Source organism: Neomonachus schauinslandi, chromosome 8 (genome assembly GCF_002201575.2).
Source record: "Neomonachus schauinslandi chromosome 8, ASM220157v2, whole genome shotgun sequence".
Lineage (NCBI taxonomy): Eukaryota > Metazoa > Chordata > Mammalia > Carnivora > Phocidae > Neomonachus > Neomonachus schauinslandi.
In genome coordinates, this window is record NC_058410.1 from 104,513,476 (window position 1) to 104,526,327 (window position 12,852).

A 12,852-nucleotide genomic window follows, 5' to 3' on the forward strand; every position below is an offset into this window, starting at 1 on the left:
TGACTGTCTTCCAGATTTAATCATAAGGACTTTCGTCTTAAAACCGCAGATCCCAAGGGATGTCTCTTAATGACTAATCCAGACCCTGTCTACCTCTAAGGATCATTTGCTTAATTAGCAGAGACAAGACAAGCAAGCACACAGCCAAGGATCAGAAGAGTCAGAAGCATTAACCTGCTTTTCAAGTGAGGGTTTGGTGAGATGAAGAAGCAGGAATAAAGGAAAAGGGAGAGAACTTTTCAGCTCATTAGAAAAAGGAGGGTCAACACTCAAGCTGCCAGGGAGCCCCTAGGATCGGCAAAGGCCCTTCCATCAGGGCAGGAGAATTGTGTCTCTTTCTCCAGTGCATCCCCAACCCCAGGGACAGGACCTGGCCATGGTGGATGCTTAATGCATGCTGGTTTTATTGCGTGGGCCCCTTGTGTTCAGTGGCATGGTGGCCTGTGGCTAGTCAGTAAGAAGTCAGTGGGGGCCCTGAGCCAGTCAGAGCACTTCCATCTGCATATATATATAATATATAATTTTACTACTATTTACAAAAAAATTTTTTTATGAGAGGCCAACTGTTTTGCATCCCAGAGTGAAGCTTAAGTGTATGTTTAAGATGAATGCTTTTGAAATAAGACATCTTAAAAATAGAATGGAGAGAAATTGTCTTCAGGTAGAGCAGGGGTCAACAAACTTCTCTGCAAGGGGCTAGATAGTAAGTCTTTTTGGCTTTGGGGGCTGTAGAGTCTGTGCCACGGCTCTGCTGCCGTGAGAGTGCAAGCAGCCATATACAACACCTACATGAATGGACATGGCTGTGTTCTAATTAAATGTATGAATACTGAAATAGGAATTTCATATTATTTTCATATTATCCCAAAATACTACCCTCCTTTTGATTTTTTTTCAGTCATTTAAAAATGTTATAAAAACTATTCTTAGTTCATGGGAGGTATATAAACAGATATTGGGCTGAACTTGGCCCATGGGCTGTAGTTCACTAACTCCTGAGTTCAAAAAATTCACCATCTCTTTGATTGTCATCAGACCACATCACCGTCTTACTTCAAAGATGTTTCTATGAATGAGACACTATTTCTTAGCCTTCTAGAGAAACAGAATGTACTCTGTAGCCCACTTATTTGCATATACAAAATATGGTATAAATATGGAGTGAACATGAATGCCCTTAACATCCCAGTATAATAGCCTCCTCAAGTCTAGTTACCGAAATCAGTGAGATTAATAGTTGGATACACATTTCCCACAAAGACAAACTTCAAATGGGACATTAAGCTGTACAATAAAGTCTCAGGAAATCATAGTGCTTAGAAAACAGGCCAGCACTAGCCTGGTTTCCCTGAACACATGGCCCTGTGTTGTCCATTTTAGATTTGGTTCTATCTACTCATGATGGGCCCACACTGATGGTGAAGAAATGGTCAGATTATTGCAAGTCTGGTCAAGTGATGGCATAAAGCAAAACAAAACAACAAACCCAAACAAATAGTCTACTGAAAATGCATTTTCTAGGCCCTCTCTTTTTACCTTATCAAGCAAGAACAAAGAGCACTTGGTATTTATTAATAATAATTTAAGGCAATCAGTTCTGAGAGCCTGCCAGATTCTGTGTGCAAAGGCCAAAATAAGGAAGGATGATCCTAAATTGCCATGGTCTTGGATTACCTAGCATCCTGCAGGAACTTGCCTGGTGCCCCGCTGACGGCAGATGAATCTGATAATTCCCAGTATACTCAAGAAGATGTGTGTGCTGAACCTGTGCAGAGCGCCCTCTGCAGGCGGATGGAGAAAGTGCATTCATGGTGTTCAGCTGAGCTGGAGGGAGGGCTTTGGGGCTTTAAGGGTAAATAGCAGAGTCCAGGAGAGGCCAGAAGACACCGAACTGGAGAGCTGGGCTTCCAGAGTGAAGCTGCCTAGGTTGGAGTCCTGGCTTTGCCCCCTATCCATGTGACCTTAGGCAAATTGCTTAACTTCTCTGGGCCTCCTTTTTCTCACGTGGGAAATGAGCTCAATCAGAGTACCAATAGAACTGTGAAGAATAAATGATGGATACGTATAAAGGGGCTAGCACAGTGCCTGGCCCGTAGCAGGCACTCAGTGCAAGTTAGTTTTTGCAGATATCAGAGAAGTGGCATGATGGAACAGGAAGAACACTGAGGGCCGGGTTATCACAGTCCCCCAACGATTTATTAGCCGTGGGTCCTTAAAGAACCCTTCTACCTTTCTGGTCTCTAGCTGTCTTCCCTGTAGAGTGAGGACCAGAATGCCTTCTGTATCTGCCTGATGGCAGAGGGCTGGACCCCACGACTTTCTGAGGACTCTTCCGATGGCAGTATCTGAAATTAAACAGTCACTTAGCATGGCCCAAGAGTGGACAGTCTTAGCTAGCTAATGGGCCAATCAAGGAGCAGCAAGAGAGAGAGAGAAAGAGAGAAGGAAAGAAAGAAGGAAGGAAGGGAAGGGAAGAAAGGAAACAAATAATTTTTAAAGACTTTTTGGTTCACATTATTTACAACATTAAAGGAAATTTAAAAAGTATTTTTCTTTTTAACATAAAGCAATCAAACAGTGGGCAGTAGACAACTATTCACCCAGAGATCACAAAGGTCCACATAATTGATAATGATGATAAGTAAGCAACTGTCCCCCGTTTCATTCCACCCTGCCTGGCCATACACATAAAATGTTTGTGAAATAACATTTCTAGAAAATTTGATCATGCTAAGGGGGTCAAAGCCATGGATTCCCACACAAGCAAGCTTATCTCATTCAGTTTTAGAGCCAATAGAAACTAGTCCTAACTCCGGTCTGCCTCTTATATTCTTCTGGCTTCAAATGAAAGACTGTGCCAAGGTGAGAGGCTGGATCATTGCAAATCTAGCTCCGTGCCTGGAAATAAAGTAATCAGAAACACTCGTCCTGCAGTTAGAGCCCGGTAGATTCCACTCTTACTGCACATGAATAAGAAGCATATGAAGGATATTTCAGAAGAGGACCAAGGGTACCCTTTCTTTTGAGAAAAGGCTTGATAGCCTCAATGGCAAGGTGCCTACTATCTCCTGGCTTCTAGAATTAGTTCTGTACAGTGAGGATTATCATCACAGACCTGGCAGTGGATAGTTATTTTAATATGGGTTGGGGAACTGTCAGGGACCACACTCGATGTAGAGGCAAGCTCCTCCAGAATTTTGATTAGCCCTTTCTTTGGTGCAGCACTGTATGGTGGTCTCGGATGAGACTCGGGCCCTCTGAGGGGCCTTCTGGTTCCCCGCCCACAGATTGTGTCCCCCACAGGCAGCTCTCCTCACCTCGCTGACCTCTGTTTTCTCTGTCAGTGAACTGGGACAGAGAGTGCCCACTGTCCCTATAGGCTGGGCGTAAGATCCCCCCCCCCCAAAGATTTGCAGATCAAACTAGAACGGGGGATGTTGCACATCGTGTTGGGCATAGTCTCTCCCTTAAAGGAACTCCACGTTCTCACTGATTCGAGAACACCACGCCTTCCATTCCAGGTACCCCAAACTGGCTGCGAAACACCGGGAATCCAACGCGGCCGGCATCGACATCTTCTCCAAGTTCTCGGCCTACATCAAAAACACAAAGCCGCAGAACAATGCTGGTGAGTGACCCACTTGCACCCACAGCTCTTGGCAGTTGTGCCCACTACCCAGGACGTCTCAGGTACTCGGGTCCGAGAAGTGCCTGGAGCCAGTGCTATTCACTGTTTGCCCACACCCGTGTCCCCTGTGACACAGGGAGGGCGTGTCGATCCTTCTTTTTGTCCAGTGCAAGAGAAAAAGCCAGTGGGCCTTTGTGCTGAATTTGGAGGGAGGGAGACACTTTGTGTTCTGAGCCTGCCTTACTGCACAGCGTAATGGTCTGCCCAGAAGTTTCCTGCCTCGGCCATACCGCTGGCCATTTGTCCCAAATTCACAACCCTGCTTGGGTTCTTGGGAGGCCCTGCCTGGAACCACATATTCCAGCTTCCTTCTGGTCCCTGCAAGCCTTCTCAAGGAGTCGTGCAGAGGTCATGGGGGGACAGCACAGTCACCATGTTGGTGAATGCTGCAGGTGGAACCCAGCCCTCTGCTTCCTCCCCCTACTGCAAGTGCAGAGGGTACTGGGGAAGGCACAGTTCAAAACCTGTTTCCTCCTCCATCTGGCCGTGGCTACAGAGCCCAAGACTAGTTCTCCCATGAGGCCTTTTCAGAGGGGTCTCAGCGCCTCATTTAAGCTCCTAGCACTTTAAGTACCTCATTTGGCCTTTCCTTTAAGAATTAGACAAAGCAATTTGAATAGAACCATCCAATTGAGTATGTGTAACACTTGAAGAACTGTGTTAGACCCTAGGAGGAAAAAGAAGAAGGATGAGCAAGTTTGCTTGCCTCCCAGTGGGAGAGTGAGCCTTATGGGCAGGAGCCTGGAGCCCAGCACAGAGCCAAGCAGAGCAAGGACTTCACGAATCTTTGTGAATAAATGAGTGAACAAATGACCATCAGATGAACACACAATGGACCCACACAAGGTGGGATATGTTAGACGCTCCAGGAGCTCAGAGGAGAAAGGCATCTTTTTGGACAAGGTGACCGGGAAGGGCAGCCATCGTGAAGCGAAAGGGAAGACGTTTTGGCAGGAACAGAGTCGGTGCAGTGGAAAGTAAATATTTGGTAACAGTTATTGGGGGCCTGGATTATAAGGGGCACAGACTAGATTCTACTATAACTAGAAAAAGATACTTCCCCAGTCTTGAAGATCTGGCTGGTACAGGAGAAAAGGCTTAAATTGGCAAAAAGTCAAACAGCAAGAAAAGAGATAAATGATGGCTTCGTCAAGGGAGTCTGAGGAGCTGATTAGCTGCCGTGTGAAAGGGGAAGCAAAAGGTGTTCAGGGATGTTCAGAGCAGGAAGAATTTACCTCAGGGCCTTTGAGAAAGCTGCTCTGAGGGGGTTTCAACTGGCTCATGAAGGTTAAGGGAGAGTCAGTTGGCTTCGCATAAAGGGAGGAGGTCATGGCGGGAGGTGGGAAAATGCCCGTGGCAGAGACTGAGGAGAGTGGCCAGAGCCTGCAGCACCAGCCTGGAAGGCTGGGCTTTATTCTGGGAGCCATCGCAGCCATTAGAGGCCCATGAGGAGGCACGAGAAGGAGACTGGCCTTCAGGAACAAGAAGAAGAAGAAGAAGAAGAAGAAGAAGGGATGTGGAGAGGTTTTAAACATGGATAGTGCTCTAGCTTCCATGCTGTTTGGACCTTGGTGGGCGGAAGAGTGTCCGCAACAAAGCCATGTCCTCCCGGGACTTGAGAGTGAGGTCTTATCTGGAAGTAGGGTCTTTGCAAATGTAATTAGTTAAGGGTCTCGAGATGAGGTGGTCCTGGATTTAGTGTGGTCCCTAAATCCCACCACTGGTGTCCTTGTAAGAAGGGGAGTGGGCACACAGAGACCCGGGGAGAGGTTCGTGTGAAGGTGGAATGGAGATTGGGGTGCGACAACCAGATTGGAAGGCCACCAGAAGCTGAAAGAGGTGAGGAAGGACTCCCCTGTAGAGCCTCGGGAGGGAGCGTGGCCCTGTGGACAGCTTGATTTTGGACTTCTGGCCTCTCAAACCGGGAGAACAGATTTCTGGTGTGTTGAGCCACCCAGTTTGTGGTGCTTTGTTGTGGAGGGGCTGGGACGCAAAGGCAGCCCCTCTGGGCCGTGTGCATAGGGCATTCAGCTCTGGTTTGCAGATTCCACATCCAAGGCCCTTTCCTCTCAGCCACAAATACCTTCCTTCAGACTTGTCGAAGCACCCTCAGAAGGATTATCTCATGGGAGCCTTCCAGAGTTTTCAAGTTACAAATGGTATTTATGTAGTATCCATATTTACAGTTCTCCTATCCCCAACCCCAAAGCAGCAGTTTCCACTGAACATCCCATATCGGTTTCTTATAAACTCAACGCTCTCCAATTTCCATTGTTTCCACTTCTTCTCTTTCCCCCCGTTTTTCTCTGGGATGGGTTCTGCCCTTGTGACTCCTTCTCCCCTGAACTCATCTGCCCCGGCCTTTCCGCGGTCTCAGAGAGCCTATCCCCATCGCAGCCCTTGGCATGGGGGTTTTCCATCCTGCCTTTCACTGGACTCCGTGCATTTGTTCCTTCCCTGCCAACCAGAGCCTGCCCACCTCCCACTGCCCTCCTCCTCCGCTTTCCCTTCACTCCACGCATACCCCCCAGCCCAGGTCTGCTGGGTCCAGAAGTTCTTAGGCTCAGCGAACCAGAAGCCAAGACAGAGAGTAGCACCATGGCCCACCCCACTCGGCCGCTTGCCCTGGAGACGGTCCACACCCCACTCTGCTTCGTGCCAGCCCGGTAGCAGGCAGCCCCTCCTGAGGCTGCAGCGAGAGACCCCGGGCTTCCTTTGACAGCCCTCCCTACACGACTTTCCTGTTTCTCTCCCCGGATCTTCAGCTCTGCATCTCTTTCTTCAGTGTCCCTTCTTCAGATTGTCCCTTTTGTGTTTTCAACTTTCCTTTCTCCTGAAGAGAGCCCTCCCTCCCACCTTGCCACCCAAGGCCTCCCAGACCCCATATATACACTGGCCATGGCGGTGTGCCTTTCTTGCCCTCTTGACATCAAAGTGTGAGAAAACCCAACCCGGTGACAGGGTCCTGCCCGGTGGGTCATCTCTCCACTCCCGTGGTGGATGCAGGCACTGCCATTCAAAATGTTCCTGTTTCACAAAACCTCAAAAGTCCCCAGCTACTGAGACCCAGACCCTATCCAGGGAAGCCAACCACAGCTAGCACACAAGAGAACTGTCCTTTAGTTTGTACATTCAGCTGTTTGTTTATTCACTCAGCAAACACAGGTTGCATGGAGTGGCTACAAGTCCAAGCTAATGTTTAAAGGGCATTTCTTGTGTACCAGGCACCGTGCTAGGTTCTAGAGTTGTCAAGACAAATGAGACCTAAGTGGTTGCTCTCAGTGAGCGAACTGGGGGACTGTAAAACATATAAACAGGCAATTACTGGCCTGGGTTGGGACTCCACATCTGCTGTTTCTAGCTGTACAACTTTACTAGAGAGACTTCTCTCTGAGCCTCTGTTTCTGCATCTATAAAATATACTTAGTAAGACTTTCAATTTCTGGGTCTGCCAAATAAGGCAATTAATAGCATAGCCAGGTTGTAATGCAGATTCATTGACTTTACAAGTCGGGGCCTACAAATCCTGACACGTGGGTAATGTTCATTTACTGTTAACTCTGATTATAGTTGCTCCTGAAAAAAACGAGGCAAACATGAATACTGGCATCAGAAACTACTGCTTCAGCTCTTATCCCTGCCACCCCCAGCCAGCACTTCCCAATCTCCCACTCATGTCATCTCATTTCTACATGTTTAACTTTGTTTCCCACTTTCTTGGTGCCTTCTACTCCTCTCCAAGGATACGTGGAAGAGCGTCCGTGCCCTGGGCCTGCCTGTCACACCTTCAGGGTTGTTGCATTCGACCCCGAAGTCAGGGTTTTGTGCTCTGGTTTGGTGTCTATCACTGTACGGCTTCCTCCCTCTGTAACCACCCTATCCGGGTCCCCTTGAGAGCAGATCCCACCTCCAGGCCCCACCAGGCCCCCTTCTCAAACTTGCTCTTCACTTCACCTAAAGATAGCACGGACTTTCTCTTGAGTCTCTCTCTCTCTCCCTCTTCCTGCTTGTGCACTCTCAAATAAATAAATAAATAAATAAATAAATAAATAAATAAATAAATAAAATGAATGTCTCAAGATCCCATATTTAGTAAGATGTTACATGGGCTTCCTTTCTTGTCACTTGGGGTCCCCTACCACCACCCTGGTTTGTGGGGGACACAAGGACTTTGTTTCTGGATGGGCTGCATTCCCAAAGCTCAGAGACCAGCAACTGCGTGGTGGTTCAACTTGCAGACTCTGAAATCCACTGCCTGGGTTCAGACCCCAGCTTCCCTCTCTTCTTGCTGGCCTTGGGACACTGGGCAAGTTACATCAACTCTCAGTGTGCCTCAGTTTCTTCATCTGTAAAGTGGGGGCAGTAACTGTCCATACCTCATAGGTGTGCTGGGAACACCGCCACTGCTGGGTTCAAATGTCAGCCCTTGTTCTGTGCTGTTATCCAGGGGCAAACAGGTACACCTCAGCGGAGAGGTCTGCGATAAAAGTGTAGCCTGAGGGGCTATATATATGATATAGTCCATGAGTGAGAAGAAGGGAGCACCAGGGACAACATGAAGGATCACCTACCCTTACGGGAGGGCAGCGAGAGAGAAGTCAGGGAGGAAGGTTAAGAAGGATCGGCCAGGGAGTAAAGAAGAAAGCTGGGAAAGGCAGAAGACAGGGAAGATCCTGAAGCTGAGGAAGGAAAGTTTTTGTTGGTCTGTTTGTTTTTAAGAGTGATCTGTGGAACAAAATGCTGTGCAGAGGATCATGGGAATCTTCGTGTTGCGCACAGCTCCCTGGAAGAGTCCCCGGGCATCCTTCTCTGACCGCACCCCCCTCGCCTGCAGCAGCCCATTACTCAGATCCTACAGAGCAAGAGGGACTCCAGGCTGGCCGGAGAAGCAGGGCCCTTCTCCCTTGGCGGGGACAGGGGGGATAGGCGCAGGAGGAGACCACCCGGAGGGAGTGCTGGTGGCCCCGAGAAAGGACATCTCTGAGCGTGGAGGGAGCAGATTTGGCTGGGTGGGTGTGGATTTGGCTGTAGGAGTCCCTGCTCTGAGCCCCTGCATGGTACTCTTTCAGTCTGGCAGACCCAAGTGGCGCCGCTGGTTCAGTAGTGAAGGTTTGCAGCAGAGGGCTCGGGGGAAGGCACCAGCTTGGTCCATCCCGCCTTTGGCGCACCTGGTAACACAGAGGGCAGCAGGGAGCACTCAGCTCTGTCCCCACCCCAGCCCCGCGTCTGCCCTGCAGCTTGGCCCAGAGGCGGAGTCCAATGGTGGGGGCCTGGTCTCCACCCTCAGCGGCGCTTGGGCCTCCAGCTCTCACATCACATCCTCCGTCTCTCTCCACAAGTATCACCGGCAGGCCCTGCTGCTTTCATCCTCCTCTGAGATGCCATCGAGGCACCCAGGGCCCGAGCCCGGGCAGTGGCCCCGACGGGACATCACTGCTCCTGGCTCTACCCCTTCGCTTGGGGACTTGCTTCCACCCCTCCGGAAACACGTCTTCCCCACTCCATCCTCGAGAAGATGACCCGGGCTTTTCTCCCTCTTACATCGTGCATTTCTAACCCTCAAAATGCCATTTGAACAGACCCTAAAAATCTCTGCCAAACCCCTTGGCTTTCGAGAAATTCATTTTTGCTACTTACCCTAGTCTGGCTGTAAAATACTATATTTTACTTCCTCTTTCACAACCTCTCTTTTTCCTTATGCTTTAGTCCTACTAGGTCTACAAGCCTCTTTCAGTTTTTGAACACATTGCATGTTCCGGGTGATTAACAAAGGGGTCTAATGTGCATCTTTAGTTCTCTGTTACTCACTATGTTTCAAGTCCCTTTTACATTTCTTTCAGCCCTATCACATTTCCCCAGATACAGTTATATTCCTGCCCAGTATCATTTCCGTGTCGTTGTTGGCTGGCGTTGTATTCTTATATACTTTTCCCAGTTTCTTTCTGCTTGGAGAGGGAGTGGACATATATATGCGTGTAGACGAAGGCAAAAGTCCTGTATTTCTCCTGTTCCGTTCACAACCGCACCTGCCGTCTCCATCCTCGTGCGCATGCCCGCCTCCGCGGGACTCTCTTTCTCTACCTACTGAGATGGGTAAAAAGTCCCACCCCGTCTCTTTTATCTCATCCATACATCATGTGAAGCCTTATGGCTTTCCCTAGCCTCGTCACACACATACATGTCAGGCTGCTGGTACCCCATATTTCTGAGCTGAATGGTTTTTTTTCCCCAATTTGGATGATTTTGGTCTTTCGAGGCTTCCTTGGAAGCCCCTTCTCTCTTCCTCCTTCAAGTGTAGCATTCTCTTGTATTTTTTTTTTTTTAAAGATTTTATTTATTTATTTGAGAGAGAGAGAGAATGAGAGACAGAGAGCACGAGAGGGAAGAGGGTCAGAGGGAGAAGCAGACTCCCTGCCGAGCAGGGAGCCTGATGTGGGACTCGATCCCGGGACTCCAGGATCATGACCTGAGCCGAAGGCAGTCGCTTAACCGACTGAGCCACCCAGGCGCCCGCATTCTCCTGTATTTTTGCCTCTGTGTTCTTCTGTCTGATGGGCCTTTTTATTTTCAAATGTATCCTCACTCCGCTTGGGCCAGAAAGACTCGAAAACTGCTCGCAGGGACGCATAATGTACGGCAACGCAACATACACGAGAACGAAGTGTGAAGGGAAAACAAGGCGGAACCCTAAAACAGAACTCGGGGTGCGCTCAAATGGCAAAAGCCACTCCCAGCGCCCCGATGCCACACACAGACGCAGACCACAAATTTGGCACTAAACCTTCTAGCACACGAAGCCAAAAGGGACCCGCTGGTCAGCTACAGTTTGGTTCTGTTCGTAGACAAAAACATACCAACCTCCCAGAAGAATAACCAGTATTACTGATCTGGGGGCTCGAGTCCTGGCATGGAGGACCTGCGATTTTCATTTGCTTTGGCCTTTGCCTTGTGTGATTTCCCTTCCTTTTGTCTGTAGACTCCGGGCCGCTGACTTCATGCTCCTGTGACTTCTGTCCTCTTCCCCCCCCCCCCCCCCCCCCCCCCCCGCAGGCACCTCTTTACCCCGCAGCCTGCCCCTCCCCCCACCCTGCTGGTCTTGACTTGTGCCCTCTTTCCCCCTAAAATGCATGTTCTTCTTTTTTCTCCCCATGTATCTTAAGGGCCCTGAGAGCCCCCTGCAGCTTCAGGCCTATGTCACCAACTTTCCTGTTGCTTTTTGTCATTTCCAAGACTCGCATCAGCCCACCCATGCATGTCTGTTTTTATCATGAGGCTCAGGCCCCTGTGTGTGCTGTGTTTGCAAAGATGTGTCCCTTTCTATGTATGGAAGACACTGTGCTAGCCTACCATACCTTTCCTAAAGTATTTGTCCTAATAAAATACTTCTACCTTCCTAAATAAAGTCCTAAAAGCCTTCCTTGGGTACCTATGGTGTGCTGGACACAGTGCTATGTGTTTGGAGTAAAGTCCCACACCAGACACTGAGTTGTCTCTCTAGCTTTTGCCCTTCATTAGTTAGAAGTGTCCTGGCCATATTTTCTGAACTGAAGATCAGATGTTTAACAAATTGCTTTCATTGAAAATAATCCAGTTATAAGAAATTGGTACTGTCCCAGAAAATCTAGGACACATGTCCCCAAATGAAAAGCACCTGGTTGGGGCTTAGCCCTCTGTTCCCCCTTCTTCCCAACCCAAATCCAAACCCGGCTGCCACCACAGAGGGATGGAGAGTATATCATGGCTCCTACGACCTCCCATGCCCAGATCCTTTGCTGAAACACATGCTCGGTAGCCACGAAGGTCTCTGAGCCGTCCTGACTGTGTTTACAAATAAGGGCCAGGCTTTCCTCCTTCCTGAGACTCGCATCAGCGGCTTCACTTCCTGGGACCTGGAAGCAAGGACTGGGCTCTCTGGGCTTATTCTGAGAAAATTGGCAATCACAGCCACATACCAGGAAGAGGACTCTTGGAACGTTCTAGAAACCTCGGCGAGCTCATCTCGTTATTGGGATGATCATTCCCACGTGATGGAAATGTGATTGAAGGATGACACTGCACATATTATCACAGTATCAGTTACTCCCATCCTGCTTCTCTCTCTTCCCTTCATCTTTCCCCAGAGCCCTCACGTATGGTAGCACGACCAAGCCATATGCACCTGCTTTCCTGGCTCCTTGCTCCTCTCAGGACTGAATCTTCACATTGCCCTGTCTTCTCTCTTCTAAAAGGTACCTCCTGCAGTGGGCCATGCTCCTGGCTGATGCTGATGGGAAAAGAATCTGTCTGTATCCCTGGCAATCTTTCTTTCCCTGCTTCATCCCCAGTGGTTTCAGTCCACACAAGCACATTCCAGCCTGCCTGCCTGGCTGACCACACCAGCAGACCAGCTCCTCCGGCAGCCTGCTCTGTGTGCACCTCCCTGTCTGGTGATCAAGGACCTGCTTCCTGGCAATACCCCTCACTCCCTTCTAGTAAAATCTGTGACTAAACAAGGCCATCCACATTTGATATATGGAAATTGAGGCTCATAAGCTTCATCCCAGTATTGAGCAATTTAGTTAAATCTGTACAATGGGATGCCAACAAAAGATGTGAGTGTCCCATCCCTGAAAGGACACAGAAAGGACACAGAAAGAGGTTCCTACCTATGGAGGTAGGAACTGCCTGGTCTAAGGTGTCATCTATTTTAAGACCGCATTATTTTAATTACCAGTAAGAAACAAAATATGCTTTCAAATAAACAAAAATCCTTTCATTTCAACTATAACATGTTGGTTGTAAGAAACAGTCTGATTCCAGACATGTCAAGTGTGAAAAGATGAAACATAACAGGTAGATGATTCCCATAAACTTTCCCAAATGCAACATTCTATAACTTGCTAGAGGCTCTACTGTGGCTCATCAGATCCTCCTGACGCTTGACCTTGAGTGACGCCTCTGGAAAGAAAGAGAATTGAGGTCAGCATTACTTCCAGATCCCTTTAGGCTGTCTGTCCTGACTCCTTATCCACTGAAGGGTCAGCTGTGCCCCTGTCTCTGGTGCCTGGAAACACAGTAGCACCTGCCTCTTAGGTTAGGGATCGGCAAACATTCTTTTTCTTTCTTTCTTTCTTTCTTTCTTTCTTTCTTTCTTTCTTTCTTTCTTTCTTTCTTTCTTTCTTTCT

The 12,852-nt window shown here is 48.7% G+C and overlaps 1 protein-coding gene across 1 annotated transcript in view; it reads left to right on the forward strand.

Moving 5' to 3' along the window:
- CLIC5 (chloride intracellular channel 5) overlaps positions 1-12,852 on the forward strand; it is a 155,250-nt gene that overhangs the window by 119,454 nt on the left and 22,944 nt on the right. Inside the window, exon 4 of the mRNA XM_021692062.2 lies at positions 3,522-3,628. Coding sequence (XP_021547737.1) covers positions 3,522-3,628 — 107 coding nt within the window. The remainder of the gene's footprint in view (positions 1-3,521; positions 3,629-12,852) is intronic.